The sequence below is a fragment of the Bos indicus x Bos taurus genome, chromosome 1, assembly GCF_003369695.1.
Source record: "Bos indicus x Bos taurus breed Angus x Brahman F1 hybrid chromosome 1, Bos_hybrid_MaternalHap_v2.0, whole genome shotgun sequence".
Taxonomy (NCBI): Eukaryota; Metazoa; Chordata; class Mammalia; order Artiodactyla; family Bovidae; genus Bos; species Bos indicus x Bos taurus.
The window spans coordinates 53,212,035-53,230,937 of record NC_040076.1 but is presented as its reverse complement, the minus strand read 5'-3'; the positions used below and the strand labels follow the sequence as shown (position 1 = coordinate 53,230,937).

Sequence of the window (18,903 nt, the reverse complement as noted above, 5' to 3'; positions counted from 1 at the left end):
ACATCAAGATTGGTTATCTACAAATAAAAATTATACACATACAGAAAATCATATTTCTTTTGAGAAATCCTAGCTGTGGTGTTCAAAAATAACTTAGGAGAGACTGAATGACTTTCTAGGGGAAGAGGTAACTTAGTTTTTGACTGGAATGTATGGTGTGTGTGTGGTTTTGAAATATCTATACAATTAAACAAAAAAGAAAGGATTTATTATAGCAGCAGTGAAATATTATTCTTAGACATTTGGCTTAGTCACCTGGTTTAATAAGAATTTTCCAAAATCAGTACGATAAATATACTGAAGCAAACCAATTTCTTGGAGTCATTTGGGGGAAAACAACATAAGATCATCAACCTTCAAGTAAACATACAAAACGCCAATGAGTCAAAAGAAAAGCACAAGAGTTTGAACTGGGTTTTTCTGGCTGGTCCTATGATGTTTTAATTCTGTTTATTCAAAAAACAGTCTTTTCAAAATTCTTTAGTATTTTAGTATTTACTAGTACACAAGTAAAACTTCCCTCCCCAACTCCATCTCTCTCTCTTTTTTTTTTACCTCAGCTGTTAAAGCCCTGCTAGTTTCTGCATTCAGTTTGTTTAAGTATGTTTTAATCGTGCTTTCCAGATTATGCTTCTCCATTTCCCACTGAGATCTGAAATATATGATAATTAAAGAGTCAGTAACATTGCAGCAAGGTCAGACTCTTCCACTTCATTCAGGAGGCACACAGATACAAGCTATTCAATGAATAGGAAATGATTTCCTGAAAACTATACGGCACATAGAAGCAAGAAGAGACACTGCTTAACCCTTAGTGTTATCCTTTACTATCATGAGTGTGGAAGGTTTAAAGTTGTCAGTACAGAGGTTATGATTTAAAACTTGACTCTGAAATCAAGCTGTCTGAAGATGAATCTGATCTTCATAACTTATTAAATGTGAAATCATGGCGGATTCATTTCGATATTTGGCAAAACCAATACAATATTGTAAAGTTTAAAAATAAAATAAAATTTAAAAAAAAATGTAAAATTAAAAAAAAATAAGATCATTAAACTTTCAATTGCATCTAAAAAAAAAAGAAATCATGAACAAGTTACTTCTCTATACCTCAGTTTCCTTACATAGAAAAATGGAGAAAACTATATTACTTACCTCAAAGAGTTATTGTGAAACATTCATTCAGATAATATATTTCAAGTACTTGCATCTGGCACATATTTAGTACTAAGTAATAAGCTATTATTATTAACAAATTTTACATCAAATAAAGTTTCTACAAGCCTTTTTATGTTACAACAATAGCAACCACCCCTGTAATAAAGCTAATTACTGTATTAAAATATTTTATTGGTTATCTCAGTGCTCATATTCAGTACCTCAGAATGAAAACAACTCCTGTAGGTTGAGAAAGAGAGGAGGAGATGCTGATAAGGATATTATTTATGAAGGACATTATGGAAAATGGCTACCTATGAGGTTTCTCTTTTTCCTAACCCATTTCAACTTCCTACACTTCAGCCCCAGAAGACTAGACCATACATACCAAATTATATTCCCAATGAAAGTATTTAATTGGACATATAGCATTGTAATAGGAACTTTTTCACAAGGCTTTCCTCATTGCTTTATTATTAGAAACATCTGGATGCTTTGTCAATACCTGACAAACATTTATGAAAAGCTTGATAAAACAATATGTTGTTAATATCCATTAAGGCCAGAGTATTTTGAGGGGAAAAATCATAAAATATGGAAGAGTCAACAAAAAGGAATTATAATGCCATTGAATGTTGTGAAAATTTTGCCTATGAGAGAAAAAAATTAATTGGATTTCATCAAGGAAGTAAAAACACAATCCACAGAATGGAAGAAAATATTTATAAATCATGTATCTGACAAGAAACTTGTGTCCAGAATATACAAAGAACTCTTAATAGTTATAAGAGAAAAAAGTGAAAGTGAAAGTCAGTCACACAGTCAAGCCCGACTGCGATCCCATGGACTGTAGCCTGCCTGGCTCCTCTGTCCACGGAATTCTCCAGGAAAGAGTACTAGAGTGGGTTGCCAGTTTCTTCTCCAGGGGATCTTCCTGACTCAGGGATCGAACCCGGGTCTCCTGCATTGCGGACAGATTCTTTACCAACTTAGCCACTAGGGAAGCCCAGTGAAAGAGAAACAATCTAATATTACAAATATTTAAAGGAAGTAAATGGACATTTCTCCAAGTAGATACACAGACAGACAGAAAGCACATGAAAAGATAATTATTAGGAAAATGCAAATAAAAACCACAAAGATACATACCGCTTCACAAATACTATGATGGGTGAAACAAAAACAGGTAACATAAGTACTGGTGAGAATGTAGAGAATCAAAATACTCATACATTGCTGGTGGGATTGTAAAATGGTACAGTCACTTAGAAGACAGTCTGGCAGTTCCTCCAAAAGTTAAACACAGAGCTTGCTGCATGTCTTACCAAGTCTACTCTTAGGTATATACCCAAGAGAACTAAAAGCATATGTCCACACAAAAAATCTGTACACAAATATTCATAACAGCATTACTGATAATAGTCAAAAACTGGAAACAAACGAAATGTCCATATAATGGAATATTATTTGTCCATAAAAAAGAAATGAGTATTGATACCTGCTGCAATATGGATGAACCTTGAAAACATCATGGTAAGTGAAAGAAGTTAATCAGAAGAGGCATGTATTATATGACTCCATTTATATGAAATGTCCAGACCCAAAAAAAAAAAAAAAAAAGAGTAGTGGTTTCCAGAAGTTGGGGGAAAAGAGAATCAGTTATTTCTAATGGATCCAGGGTTTCTTTTTAGGGTGATAAAAATGTCCTGGAATTGGATAGTGGTGACAGTTGTAATCCTCTGTGAATATACTAAAAACCAAGTAATTGTATACTTTAACAGGGTGAATCTTATTCTATATGAATTAGATCTCAAAACAATTATAAAAAAAATGTATGAATCAGAACAAAACTTAGCCAGTTTCATAAAGCAGTCACAGATAGCAGTAATGATTGCAATAAAGGGAAAAGAACTCATAAGCCCTAGTCTCTGACAGTAGTCTATTGTAGGACCAGCTGTTTGTTACCTTTTCATCGAAAGTTGCTCTTTAAGGTTCTTGATTTCATTATCTTTAGCATGGCTCTGACGCTGTAATCTAAGAAGAAAGAATGCCATAAAATGTTAGAAATCATTTGTTATTAATAGTCAGAACAATTCTATTTGTGGCTGAGGAGGAACCAAGTATGTCCATCTTTTGTCAGAGTGCAGCACCTGTGTCCGGGGGGAGTGGTGTGGAGCTACTGGTGTTTGGCTGGAGTAAATGTGTAGTGCCAAAAAGGTTTAATGTTATTCTATCTTCCTTTCCCTCATCATTTGGTTAAAGGGAACAGACTTTTCTTGGCGCTTTAGTGCTCCCCTCCCCCCCTCCCCTGTGCTTACTAGCAATTCTACGTTGGAGGTTTCTGCAGTGCCCTGTCTAGTATACATGGAAGGCAATAAGAAAAGTCACTGTCACATCATTCTTCAAGTTCCAAGGTTTCTAGACAGTCACCTTTCTTCTTCTACCTTTCAGAGTCTTCCTGTGTTCGCTGTGTTCTATCCAGGGTGTTTTAGTTTTAAGGAGGACTTGCAACTCAAGAAGCTACTACCTGTTGGTGAAGTGGTGGTCCCTCTATTGTATGTAATTTTAATCCTCTCATATTAATCTATATTTTCCACAAGCTCACAGTTAATATCTGATACATCTTGGCATCTTTTACATGTCCTTGCATAATTGTTTGCACACTGTGGGAACCTGATAAATGTTTGATGTCCTCACACAATGAACACACAAGCTAGAATCTTTCATGAGAACACTTGATTAGAGAATTTGATGGACTCAGCTTTTTATAACTGGTTGCTTACACTGGGTAAGGTATCAGAATTGAAGAGGAACATCTTAGATAGTGAAGGAAAAAGGCAGCTGCATGGATGGCATTGCTTTTCTGATCTCTGATGCTATGTAACATACTCGTGGATTGGTCATTATCTTCCAGGCTAAAAGACAAAGTTTTGAATCCTGAAGTGTGGTTTCTTAAGTGATGTCAGCCAGTTTAGTTTGCCCCACCTATTTTAGGTCCACAAACCTGAAAGTGTTTGCAAGTGATATCATGTTGCCAGAGGTATGGCATCCTGTTCTTCCTTAAAACCCCTTCAGGTTGAATGATATGTTATGTGGGAGAAAATTTAAGACCAAAATCTCTGTCAAGCATTTTTCCAATTTTCCAATTGGCATCATGGGTTCCTTACACTGAGGTACTCCCTAGAACCTATTTTCATTATTAGCAGTCTAGGAACTGCTGCTGCTGCTGCTAAGTCACTTCAGTCGTGTCCAACTCTGTGCGACCACAGAGACGGCAGCCCACCAGGCTCCCCCGTCCCTGGGACTCTCCAGGCAAGAACACTGGAGTGGGTTGCCATTTCCTTCTCCAAAGCATTAAAGTGAAAAGTGAAAGTGAAAGGTCGCTCAGTCATGTCCGACTCTTCGCAAGCCCGTGGACTGCAGCCTTCCAGGCTCCTCCGCCCATGGGATTTTCCAGGCAGGAGTACTGGAGTGGGTTGCCACTGCCTTTTCCGCTGGGAACTGCAGTGGATTTCAAATCACATATCATGAATGACTGGTATTTTGTGGTATCACTGTTTATCAAAATAATATGTTACAAATTATACTACTATTTCACCCAATAGTGGTTTGAGCCAGTGGCTAGATTAAAAAGAATGGAGCAGGATACTAATTTTCCATATTAAATCAGAATTTTTAGTCTTAGGCATTTAATACTTAAGGTTGTAAAAGATATGAGATTGATAGGGGAGAAAAGATTCTCCAGGAATTTGATTTGTTTTCAATATCTTGTGCTTAAAACACACTCTCAGAAACCAACATTAAAAAGTATAAAAGTGAGTCAGTGATGTCTTTGAGAAATGTAATTCTCATATGCTATAAACCAGCCAATCATTAGTCACATTTTTACAAATTAGAGCCATGACCTGAAAGTTAATTATCATTCTCATGTAATTCTATTATCTTCACACTTATTCAGCCAATATATGAAAAGCTGATATACAGAGTGAGCAGTTGCTTATTTCTCAATCCAGCTGGCAAGGCAAAAATACAGTGGGTTTTTTAGCAAGTGCAGTCCTTGTGGTTGCCAGTTCCTAATGTGCAGTCACAATGCCACCTAGTGGCTACATAGGGATTACCTTTTAACACAGGATTTTCTTCTATCAACAGATTTGCACTTACTTGGACATCTTACTGATTCCAAAAGCCACTTGTTGGTTAAGAGATGCGATGATTTTATCTTTCTTTTTAATCTGCATTTGGTTTTCTTGCCACCACAAAGTCACTGTTTTCAACTGTCTTTTGAAATCCTGATTAATGAAAAATATTATTTCAACTAATTTTATTCAAGTCTTCAGAAATTTAAAGAAAAAAATTGGACTCTTCAAAAACTATCTCTAACTTGCCTCAGATCTAAGGGCAAAAGTACTTACTTCACACTGATAGTGCAATTTACAAAGCTGCCGTTGTCGAGCGAGCTTTTCCTTCTCAGTTTCTCCATATTCTGTAGTTATCTTGGTTGAGCCCTATTGAGCAAATGGAATATGAATGCTTTATTTTTCTCTTTAAAAAAGCACTTAGGGGACTTCCCTCGTGGCTCAGTGGTAAAGAATCCACCTACCAATGTAGGTGTCATGGGTTCAATCCCTCTCCTGGAAGATCCTATATTCTGTGGAGCAACTAAGCCTGTGCTCCACAACCAGAGAAGCCACCGCAATGAAATGCATGCATACCGCAATGAGAGAGCAGCCCCCACTTGCCACAGCTACAGAAAAACCCACACAGCAACAAAGACCCAGCACAGACAGAAATACGTAAGTAACTTTAAAAAAAAGCACTTAATATGACAGTTATTTAAAGGAAAAGCACTACTATTTTAGTTATTTGGTGGGTATTTAAGTTGCTAACTCACGCATTATAGCTTTCAATGCAAACATCATTCTCTGATTAGTTTAAATAAATCTACCTCTCTCCAATCACAGCATTCACTGAACAGTACCAGAGTTATTTGTCTGCTGCTGCTACTACTGGATAATGTTAACTGCAAGCTCACCATTTTTAAAGTTTTTTTCATAATGCTTTTGTTGTCACAAGATCATATGAAGAAGGTACTTGATATTCCTGTTTTAGAGATGATAAAACTAGGTAGCTTGCCCAAGGTCACACAGTAAGTGAAGAGCCAGAATTCTAACTCAGGCAATCGTGATTGCTCAAGTCCCTAATTATTACCTTAGGAATTATCACCTTAGGTTAATGTTCAATTTCTCCACTGGATTATAAACACTATCATCACAGGGACCATATCTTGGCATACCTCTTGACACAAAGTAGGTGCTAAGTGATTTTTGAAAAAATGAATGAATAAACATTTTTCAAAATGTGTGTGACATTTTGATTCTGAGTTCTCATAGCTGTTGAATGAAAACTAAAGACCCCATATTTAAACCTTAGTGTGACATCCAAAGCCTAGAAAATGTCATTTCAGTTAAACTTTATGTATTTTAATTGGAAAGGAGACAGAAAGATATGATAATCATACTAATGTACTATCAGTCAGAGAATCATTTGCACTAACTGTTGCCTTAGACAATCAATATTATCGATACTATATACTATATATTATTATACTTAAACCCTGGAACAGGTTATCATAAAATTATCTCAGTATAAAATTCTCATGGGTAAGTAAATCCTGTGGTTTTTCACACACACACAAAAAAGCTTTCATAGTTTTGTCTCATTAAGTGCTCTGTTAAGCACATAGATCATGCTCACGTGCACCTTCATATATGTATGTCATCACCAGCACTGACTACTAACAGGAAAGGAATCCAAAAAAGTGTTGTTATTAATATTTTTGTAGATATTTCTTTGTAACAGCCAAGTTTAATTATCTAACAAGTGAAAGTAGCTTTGTTTTATAAAGCTATTTTCCTAATGAAATTTAATCCAATGGGATTATGCTAGGGTATTTTTTCTTCCTTGTGTTATTTGAAAACTCTTTATAAAGTATGCATCTGTAATCAGCTCTGCCCAATACTTAAAACCAGGAAATGGTTTGAGGACTGAAGTGAAGAGTTTCTAGTTCTTAGAGTTCTTTTTTATGTCAGCCATCCCTCTGTCCATCCTTTCCTACTTTTTATTTTTCCTCACAAACACAACGTAAATCACTAGGTTAATGTGATGTTCCAAGAGTCGTGGGGAGAAAATGGTTAACAATTATTCTGGAAGAAGGAAGGCAGGACTGTACCCTCTCCAATCAGGCTTACCTGCTGTATCATGTCCAGAATATGCAATTCATCCAGACTACAGAACTTGTCTTCAGTCGTAGAATCTTCTTGAATATTGCTTGCATCATCTTTCATAAATCTACTGACTGCATACAGATTTGCTTGTTCTTTCTTCAACTGCTCTTCCTTTCCTATCATATTTGGGCTATAGTGGTGACATAACCAATGTGACCTTTTATAACTGTATAGTGTTTTTCATCTAAGCCATTATTTCCCAAATTAATATTGTACTGGTCTTATGAGATGCTTAGATCAGAAAGGTTCAAAGTTTGGACAGTGCCGATACCATGTATTTCTTTTGGAGACTCACAATCAATTTTAGCGTATGTGAGATAGCACTCAATTGAGGTACCTATTCTGTTCATAGTAGTGCTTCTAAGAATTATGAGACCATGGAGTTCATTTTTCAAGTTATAATTATGTTAATTATATATCAGTTACTTTGAGAAACAATACTTTGGGAAATATTGACAAGCATTTCCACATCTGCCATATTATTTAATCATTACAGTATTCCTGACAGGCAGGTTGGTTTGATCAACTTCAGTGCTTAGGTCTCATGTATATTTAAATAGAGGGCTCTGAATAGTAACATACATAAAGCAGATTTAAGATGGAGGTTTGTTTTGTAACAGGGTTTTTTTTTGTAACAAGATTTTATTCAAAAAAAAAAAAACAAGCCGTAGTAATAATGAATTTCAGTAACTAGAAACCACTGAGAAAAGAAAGGAAATACTATAAGTACAATGGCAATTAACTCATTTTTATGCGTATGTCTAAAATTTAAATGCATGCTAGTATCATTTCAGTTGGCCTACTATTTAGTAGCTATGAATTTCCTTCCTAATCTCACTGAATAATAACAAGAAATAGTACTTTTACATATAGCATGATATAAATTACTCGACTTTATTAGCAAATAGAAAGAAAATAGATGCATTAGTACTTATTTTAGGTCAATGAGATCTAGAAAAAAGGACATATTATGCTTGTAGAATAACTTGTAAAACACTATAGAACAGTCATTACATATCACTGAAGTATTCTAGACTAACTCAAACATTTTGGAAAGTTCAATGAAATAAATTACTTTAGACCACAGTTCCAAAACTCAGTTTTCCATATTACTTCAACAGTTTTTTAAAATTTATATTCTTCCTGAAACCACAACAGATGCAAAAATATGAATTTATACTTTTGAAAAGCTAGAAAAGGTTACTTCTAAATTTTTAAAGTATGATAATAGCATTGTGATAATATAGGAAAATATTCTTCTATTAAAGAGATGCAAACTGAAGCATGTATAGATAAAATTATACAGTTTTGAGACTGAAAACACTCAAAAAATAAATATGAAGGGAAGAATGAAGCAAATGTGGGAAAACAATGAAAACTGTAAAATCAGGATGACAGGTATACCTACAAACATAGATATACTGTTATTATTCTCTTTACTTTTGTGTGTTTTGAAATTTTTCATTTAAAACAAAGTTCCCTGGGTGATTTGATGATCATCCAGGTTTGGGTCTATGGTGTAAGTGAAAAGAAGCAAAATGACTGATTATACTGTTTCATCCTTTAATAATTTACATTTATGGTATCTAGACATAAACTTACTTTTTCACTAGTCATAGCAAACACTCTTTTCCAACAACCCAAGAGACAACTCCACACGTGGACATCACCAGATGGTCAATAATGAAATCAAACTAATTGTGTTTTTTGCAGCAAAGATGAAGAAGCTCTATACAGTCGGTAAAAACAAGACCTGGAGGTGGCTGTGGCTCAGATCATGAGCTCCTTATTGCCAAATTCAGTCTTAAATTGAAGAAAGTAGGGAAAACCATGAGGCCATTCAGGTATGACCTAAATCATCCTTTATGATTATACAGTGGAGGTGAAGGAAAGATTCAAGGGGTTAGATCTGGTAGACATGAGTGCCTAAGGAACTATGAACAGAGGTTTGTAACACTGTACAGGAGGCCTTGATCAAACCACCCCAAAGAAAAAGATGTGCAAGAAGACAAAGTGTTGTCTGAGGAAGCTTTCCAAACAGCTGAGGAAGTAAAAGGCAAGGGAGAAAGGGAAAGATAGACTCAACGGAATGCAGAGTTCCAGAGAATAGCAAAGAGAGGTAAGAAAGCCTTCTTAAATGAACAATGCAAAGAAATGGAGGAAAACAATATAATGGGAAAGCCTAGATATATCTTCAAGAAAATTGGAGATATTAAGGGAACACTTCACGTAAGGATGGGCATGATAAAGGATAGAAATGATAAAGATCTAACAGAAGCAGAAGAAATTAAGAGATGGTGGCAAGAATACAAAGAAAAACTACACAAAAAAGGTCTTAATGACCCAGATAACCATGATGGTATGATCACTCACCTAGAGCCAGACATCTAGGAGTGTGAAATCAAGTGGGCTTTAGGAAGCATTACTAGGAACAAAGCTAGTGGAGGTGACATAATTTCAGCTGAGCTATTTAAAATCCTAAAAGATGATGCTGTTAAAATGCTACACTCGATATGTTAACAAATTTGGAAGACTTAGTAGTAGCCAGAGAACTAGAAAACGTTAAGTCTTCATTCCAATCCCAAAGAAAGGTAATGCCAAAGAATGTTCAAACTACTGTACAATTGTGCTCATTTCACATACTAGCAAGGTTATGCTCAAAATCCTTCAAGCTAGGCTTCAGCAGTATGTGAACCGGGAACTCCCAGATGCACAAGCTGGATTTCAAAGAGGCAGAGGGACCAGATTATTGGATCATGGAGAAAGCAAGGGAGTTGAAGAAAAACATTTACTTCTGCTTCATTACCTACGCTAATGTCTTTGACTGTATGGATCACAACAACTATGGAAAATTCTTAAAGAGATGGGAATATCAGACCACCTTTCCTGTCTCCTGAGAAACCTGTATGCCAAGAATTAACAGTTAGAACTGGACATGGAACAACTGACTGATTCAAAATTGGGAAAGGAGTACATCAAGGCTGTATATTGTCACCCTGCTTATTTAACTTATGTGCAGAGTATATTATGTGAAATGCTAGGCTAGATGAATGAATCAAGATTCATTCATTCATTCATTCATTCATACCTGGAATCAAGATTGCCAGGAGAAATACCAACGACCTCAGATATGCAGATGATACCACTCTAATGGCAAAAAGTGAGAGGAACTAAAGAGCCTCTTGATGAGGGTGAAAGAAGAGTGAAAAAGTTGGCTTAAAACTCAACATTCAAAAAACTAAGATCATTGCATCCGGTTACATCATTTCATGGCAAATAGAAGGGGGGAAAGTGAAAGCAGTGACAGACTTTATTTTCTTGGGCTCCAAAATCACTGCAGATGGTCCAGTGACTGCAGGCATTAAATTAAAAGATGTTGGAAGGAAAGCTATGACAAACCTAGACAACATATTAGGAAGCAGAGACATGAATTTGCCAACAAAGGTCTGTATAGTTAAAGCTGTGGTTTTTCCAGTAGTCATATAAGGATGTGAGACTTGGACCATAAAGAAGGCTGAGTGCTGAGAATTGATGTTTTCAAACTGCAGTCCTGGGGAAGATTCTTGATGGTCCCTTGGACTTCAAGAACATCAAATCAGTCAATCCTAAAGAAAATCAACCCAGAATGTTCTTTGGAAGGACTGATGCTGAAGTGGAAGCTCCGATACTTCGGCCACCTGATGTGAAAAGCCAACTCACTGGCAAAGGCCCAGAAGCTGGGAAAGATTAAAGGCAAAAGGAGAAAAGAGCAGCAGAGGATGAGATGGTTAGATACCCTCATCGACTCAATGGACATGAATTTGAGCAAACTCTGGGAGATAGTGAAGGACAGGGAAGCCTGGTGTGCTGCAGTCCACGGGGTCACAAAGAGTCAGACAAGACTTAATGATTGAACAACAACAACAGACATAACCTTGAAAAGACACAGACATACACTATCAGTTTAGTGGCTCAACTTGTTGACAGAGAAAGTGAAAACCCACCTTGGATGATGAACTACTAATGTACCAAGTGGATCATGTCCATTATCAATGAGAAAATATCAACTACAAGATGCTTTAAAGCTAACAAAGTATGTTCTTGTTACCATTTTAAAGATAAGTATGTCCTTATAGAGAGTTCTCTATAACTACTTAACAAAACTTTTAACTGATCTCTTCATAGAATGTCTCCCCTACTTCCTTCCTCTACTACACTGTCATTAATCATGTTGCTGGAGAATATAGCTCACAATTATCTTCAGACATTAAAAGGTGTTCAGTAAAGGTTCAAAATTCACTGTTAACAACTGGGATTATAAAAAAAATAAGACAGATTAATTAAACAAACCAAACCACATGAAACTCTTTTTGTAAAAGGGGTTACTGGGACAAAAGATAATCTGTCTTTAAGGTTAAATTTTATTTCATCTACATTGGCTAACTGTAATCTAGACTGTATTTCAAAAGATTTTATGCTGGAAACAAATTTAGTCCTTGAATAAAGCAGTAGGCATTGGATGACTCTTGAGTAGCCACACAGAAAAATGTAAGAGATTATATTCTCCCAAAACAAGTGATAATTTAACTTTGTCACTTTCAATAAAAAACAAGTGATAATTTAACTTTCTGTCACTTTCAATAAAAAACCCGACAACTTATTAAGATAAAAAAACTGTCTTTTCTTCTCTTAAGAATATTACCATATTCTGAGAATATGTACCAAAGCAAGGTTGTGTCATACTGGTAAAGCACACTTGAAAGTACTAAGAAAAATTTTAAAATGAAATAAATACTTACACTTGCTCTTCTTTTGATTCCTTATTCTGAAAAACAACATCAAGAATTAGTATTATATATTAACTATGTTGGTACAGTACCTAATCTAACTGAATTTAGACATTTCTCAAGTTTTGGGGGGATTCTTGGTGGCTCAAAGGTCTAAAGAATATGCCTGTAATGCAAGAGGGTTTGATTCTTGGGTTGGGAAGATCCCCTGAAGAAGGGCATGGCAATCCCACTCTAGTATTCTTGCCTGGGAAATCTCATGGATAGAGGAGCCCAGCAGGCTACAGTCCATGGGGTCACAAGGGCTGGACACAACTCAGTGACTACACCACAACCACCACCACCACCAAGCTTTCTAACCACAACCAAAATAAATATATTTTACATTATGACTTAAATGCACTTACATAGCTATTTTTATGCACAAGCATGAAACTGAAACATAAGTTCCATGAAACAAATCTTACTCATATTATGTGTGCTACGGACTACATGCTTGCATGTCTCCAAAATTCTTACATTGAAACCCTGACCCTCAATGTGATGGTAATTGGAGGTATGGCCATTGGGAGGTAATTAGGTTTACATGATGTGGAGCCTTGATGACAGGATCAGTGCCATTATAAGAAGAGATCAGAGAGCTAGCTTGCTTGCTTGTGCATGCTCACTCACTCACTCTTCAACATGTAATAATATAGCAAAAAGGTAGCTATAAGAAGAGGGCCTTCTTCTGCATATTAAGAAGAGGGCCTTCACCAGACACTGAATTGGCTAGTACCTTGATCTTGAATTTCTCAGCCTCCAGAACTGTGAAAAACAAAAATCTTGTTTAAGCCATCCAATCTATGGTAGTTTGCTATAGCAGCCTAAACTAAGATAATGCGTGAGGAACTCTAGGATTTTTTTATTCATACTAATTCTTTTCCTTTTCTAAAATTATAGCCGTGGCCTACCAAATCGATTTTGTTATCTAACCACTGAGTCATGAAACACACACACACAAATTCAGATAATGGAAATGAGTGTTGAGGTTGAGTTTGTACCTATTGCTATATCTTAGGACAGGGTATATGTAATTCTCATTTATGAAATCTGACACTAATTACAAGCATTCTTGAAAAATCTACATGTAAAGAGAAAGCAGACTGATATACTAAGAATCTTACAGGGAAAAAAATGCTAGGGAGATCACAATTGGGAGGAAAAGTTAAATAGCCCTAAATTTTATTTTCATTAAAACAAAACTATAAAGGCAACTTTTAAATAAAGGTAAAATCAATGACACAACATATTAATTACTCATATATCACCCTTCTACTACTACTGTAAATTACAGTATTAATTTCTACTATCATCTCTTGTTTACAAAAAAATTCTAGTCTCTTTCCCCACAGATTCTATGATAAACTTACTAATTTGTTTTGCTTTGCTGTCTGCATACTAAGAGGATTTTTGCATTTCATTGTCTGATCAATGTCCAGTGCCAATTTGATTCTACAATTTAGAATTATCAACTCCTGCCTTGAGTGTACCTGAATAACTAAATTGAAAACAGCTTTGGTTGTTCATAATGAATACATCTTGGAAGGAAAGTTATAATCAACCTAGATATCATATTGAAAAGCAAAGATATTACTTTGCCAACAAAGGTCCATCTAGTCAAGGCTATGGTTTTTCCAGTGGTCATGTATGGATGTGAGAGTTGGACTGTGAAGAAAGCTGAGTGCCGAAGAATTGATGCTTTTGAACTGTGGTGTTGGAGAAGACTCTTGAGAGTCCCTTGGACTGCAAGGAGATCCAACCTAAAGGAGATCAGTCCTGGGTGTTCTTTGGAAGGACTGATGCTAAAGCTGAAACTCCAATACTATGGCCACCTGATGCGAAGAGTTGACTCATTAGAAAAGACTGATGCTGGGAGAGATTGAGGGCAGGAGGAAAAGGGGACGACAGAGGATGAGATGGCTGGATGGCATCACTGACTCGATGGACATGAGTTTGAGTGAACTCCCGGAGTTGGTGATGGACAGGGAGGCCTGGTGTGCTGTGATTCATGGGGTCACAAAGAGTCGGACACGACTGAGCGATGGAACTGAACTGAACTGAACTGAATGAATACATCTAGTAATAATCAGTTCCCCAGCTGCCCAAAAGTACATCATTTTTATGACACCTTTCCAAAGCTGAAATGGCATGTGTTAGTTACTTAGTCGTGTCCAACTCTTTGCAACCCCATAGACCACAGCCCACCAGGCCCCTCTGTCCATAGGATTCTCCAGGCAAGAACACTGGAGTGGGTTGCCATTTCCTTCTCCAAAAGGAACTATACAAACTGAAGAAATAGTTACAGGCACACCTTAGATGTAATGAAGGTTTGGTTCCAGACAACCTCAATAAGGTGAATATTGCAATAAAGCAAGTCACATAAATTTTTGGATTTCCTGGTACATATAAAAATTATGTTTATACTATATTGCATGCAAGTAAGTGTGTGATAATAACATTATGTCTTAAAAAAAGAATGTGTATAATTTAATTGTAAAAACTTTATTGTTAAAAATACTAACCATCATCTAAATTTTCAGCAAACTGCAATCTTTTCTTTGGTATATGGTCTTGTCTTGGTGTTGACGGCTGCCGACTAATCAGGGTGACGGTTGCTAAAAGTGGCAAAGGCTGTGCTAATTTCTTAAAATAAGACAACAACAAAGTTTATCACGTTGATCAACTCTTTCTTTCACAAATGATTTCTCTGTAGCATGCAATGCTGTTTTGACAGCATTTCACCCACAGTAGATCTTCTTTCAAAATTGGAATCAGTCCTCTCAGACTCTGCAGTTAAGTTTATGTCATCTTCTAATCCTTTGTTGTCATTTCAACAGTATTTATGGAACTATCACCAGGAGTAGATTTCATCTCAGGAAACTACTTTCTTTGCTCAACTGAAGGAAGCAACTCTTCACCCATTAAAGTTTTATCATGAGATTGTAGCAATTCAGTCACATCTTCAAGCTCCACTTCTATTTCTAGTTCTCTTGCTATTTTCACATCTGCAATTACTTTCTCTACTGAAGTCTTAAATCCATCAGTGTCATATGAGGGCTGGAATCAGCTTCTTCCAAACTCCTGTTAATGTTGATATTTTTACCTCTTTCCATTAATTATTAATATTTTTAATGGCATCTAGAAAGGTGAATCCTTCCAGAGGTTTTCAATTGACTTTTCCCAAATTCATCAAAGGAATCGCTATTTATGGCAACTGAAGCCTCTCAAAATGTATTTCTTAAATAATAAGACTTGAAAGTTGAAATGACTCCTTCATCCACAGGCTGCAGAATGGATGTTGTGTTAGCAGGCATGAAAACAATATTAATATCATTGTAGATTTCCATCAGAGCTCCTGGGTGACCAGATATACTGTCAATGAGCAGTAATATTTTGAAAGAAATCTTTCCTTCTAAGCAGTAAGTCTCTAGAGTAGGCTTAAAATATTTAGTAAACCATGTTGTAAAGAGATGTGTTGTCATCCAGATATGTTGTTCCATTTCTAGAGGGCAGAGTTGATTTAGCACAATTCTTTTTGCTAGGATTTTCAGAATGGTAAATAAGCACTGGCTTCTACTTAAAATTACTAGCTACATCAGCCCCCAACAAGAGAGTCAGCCTGTGTCTTGGAGTTTTGAAGACAGGCATTACTTTTCTTCTCTAGCTAGATGAAAGCCCTAGATGGCATCTTCTTCCAATAGAAGGCTGTATTGACTACACTGAAAATCTGTTGTTTGGTATAGTCACCTACATTAGTTATATTCGCGAGGTCTTCTGGATAACCTTCTGCAGCTTCCACATTAGCACTTGCTGCTTCACCTTATAATCTGAAATGATAGAGATGGCTTCTTTCCTTGAACCAACCTCTGCTGGCTCCAAACTTTTCTTCTGCAGTTTCCTCACCTCTCTCAGCTTTTACAGAACTGAAGTGCCTTCCTCTAGATTAGGCTTCAGTTTAAGGGACTGTTGTGGCTGATTTAATATTCTATCCAGAACACTAAAGTTTTCTCTATATCAACAATAAGGCTGTTTCACTTTCTGATCACTCCTGTGTTCACTGGAGTAGCACTTCTAATTTCTTTCAAGTATTTTTCCTTTGCATTCACAACTTGGCTAAGTGTTTGGCATAAGAGGCCTAGCTTTAGGCCTATTACAGTTTTCAATAGAACTTCCTCACTAAGCTTAATCATTTCTAGCTTTTGATTTGCAACGAGAGACCTGCAACTCTTCCTTTCATTAGAACACTTAGCGGCTATTGCAAGGTTATTAATTGCTCTATTTCAACAACTGTTGCATCTCAGGGAACAGGAAAACCCAAGGAGAGGGACAGAGATGAGGGAATAGCTGGTTGGTGAGTGAAAGTCGCTCAGTGATGTCTGACTCTTTGTGACCCCATGGACTGTGCAGTCCATGCAATTCTCCTGGCCAGAATACTGAAGTGGGTAGCTCTTCGCTTCTCCAGGGGATCTTCCCAACCCAGGGAATGATCCCAGGTTTCCCACACTGCAGATGGATTCTTTACCAACTGAGCCACCAGGGGAGCCCTGGTTGGTAGAGAAGTCAGAATACACATTTATCTTTTAAGGTCACCATCTAATATGGGCATGATTTGTACCAGCCCCAAACAACTGCAATATTAACATCAAAGCTCACTGATCGCCTCAAGTGGGATTTAACCCAGGGATGCAAAGATGGTTCAATATTTACAAATTACTCAATGTAATATACCACAATGACTGAAGAACAAAAATCATATGGTCATCTCAATAGATGCAGAGAAAGCTTTTGACAAAATTCAATATCTGTTTATGATAAAATTTCTCCACAAAGTGGGTACCATTTCTGTCCTTCATTGAGCCCATCTTTGCATGAAATGTTCCCTTGGTATCACTAATTTTCTTGAAGAGATCTCTAGTCTTTCCCATTCTTTGGCCACCTGATGTGAAGAGGTAACTCATTTGAAAAGACCCTGATGCTAGGAAAGATTGAGGGCAGGAGGAGAAGGGGACAACAGAGGATGAGATGACTGGATGCCATCACTGACTCTATGGACATGGGTTTGGGTAGATTCCAGGAGTTGGTGATGGACAGGGAGGCCTGGCGTGCTGTGGTTCATGGGGTCGCAAAGAGTCGGACACGACTGACCAACTGAACTAAAGCACAGGAAAGAAAAGCAAAAGTAAACAAATGGGACCTAATTAAAAACTTTCGCAGAGCAAAGGAAACCACTGACCAAAATGAGAAGACAACTTACTGAATGGGAGAAAATATTTGCAAACAATATGACTAAAAAGGGGCTAATCTCCAAAACAAACAGTTCATACAATTCAGTATATAAAAAAAAAGAAAACCCAAATAACCTGACTAAATAATGGGCAGAAGACCTGAATAGACATTTTTTCAAAGAAGATATACAGGTGGCCAAAAGGCATATGAAAAGACGCTCAACACTGCTAATCATCAAAGAAATGCAAATCAAAACCATAATGAGATGACCCCACATGTAGCAGAATGGCCATGATCAAGAAGACCACAAATATATGTCAGCAAGAATGTGGAGAAAAAGAACACTGTACACCATTGGTGGGGATGGAAGCTGGTGTAGCCACTATGGAGAACAGTACAGAGGTTCCTCAGGAAACCAACAGTACAATGACCACATGATACAGCAACTCCACTCCTGAGCATACAGGAAAAGAAAATGAAAATGCTAATTTGAAACTATACATGCACCCCAATGTTCACAGAAGCATTATTTATGATAGCCAAGATATGGAAGCAACCTAAATGTCCATCAAGAGATGAATGGATAAAGAAACTATGGTTTATATACACAATGGAATACTACTCAGCCAGAAAAAAGAATGAAATTCTACATTTGCGACAACATGGATGTATCTAGAGAGCATTAGGATTAGTGAAAAAAGTCAGAGAAAGACAAATACTATATGTTATCACTTACATATGGAATCTAAAAAGTAAAACAAATGAATAAATATAACAAAATAGAAACAGATGCAAATATATAGTGGACAAACTAGTTGTTACCAATAGGGATAGGGAAGTAGGGAGGGACACCACAGGAAGAGAGGGTTAAGATATACAAACTACTGTGTATAAAATAAAGTACAAGGATATATTATATAGCACAGGGAATATAGCCAATATTTTATAATAACTTCGAATGGAGTATAACCAATAAAAATTTTGAATCACTATGTTGTGTACCCCAAAATAACATAATACTGTAAATCAACTATACCTAAAAAAAGATAACTGATCACAGATCACAATGACAAAATGATAATAATTTAGAAGTTTGAAATATTGTGAGAATTACCAAAATGCAACACAGAAACAAAGTGAGTAAATGCCATTGGGAAAATGGTGCCACTAGATTTGTTTGATGCAGAGCTGCCACAAACCTTCTATTTGTGAAAAATTCAGTATCTGCAAAGTACAGTAAAGCAAAGTGCAATAAAACGAAGTAAGCCTGTAACTTTTTTTGTATAAGCAAAAATCCTCTTCAGATTTCTTTTGGTTAGCATAAACAGATATTAATGCAGGTCTTTCATAAAGACAAAGTGGTATCAAGTGAACTTCAGAAAGCAGGAGATACCTATCTTTCTAAAATTCCTTTTAAGCTCTTTCCA

At 36.4% G+C, this 18,903-nt stretch overlaps 1 protein-coding gene across 11 annotated transcripts in view; it reads right to left on the bottom strand.

Moving 5' to 3' along the window:
- The window catches only part of DZIP3 (DAZ interacting zinc finger protein 3), a 129,892-nt gene that overhangs the window by 24,199 nt on the left and 86,790 nt on the right, over positions 1-18,903 (bottom strand). For 10 of the 11 annotated variants that reach the window (XM_027514206.1, XM_027514570.1, XM_027514137.1 and 7 more), the window contains 6 exons: positions 12,221-12,246; positions 7,407-7,572; positions 5,571-5,663; positions 5,320-5,447; positions 3,124-3,192; positions 556-652 (listed from right to left, as the gene is read on the bottom strand). In XM_027514206.1, the coding sequence (XP_027370007.1) occupies positions 556-652; positions 3,124-3,192; positions 5,320-5,447; positions 5,571-5,663; positions 7,407-7,572; positions 12,221-12,246 (579 nt within the window). The remainder of the gene's footprint in view (positions 1-555; positions 653-3,123; positions 3,193-5,319; positions 5,448-5,570; positions 5,664-7,406; positions 7,573-12,220; positions 12,247-18,903) is intronic. The other variant, XM_027514724.1, reaches the window with a different exon arrangement.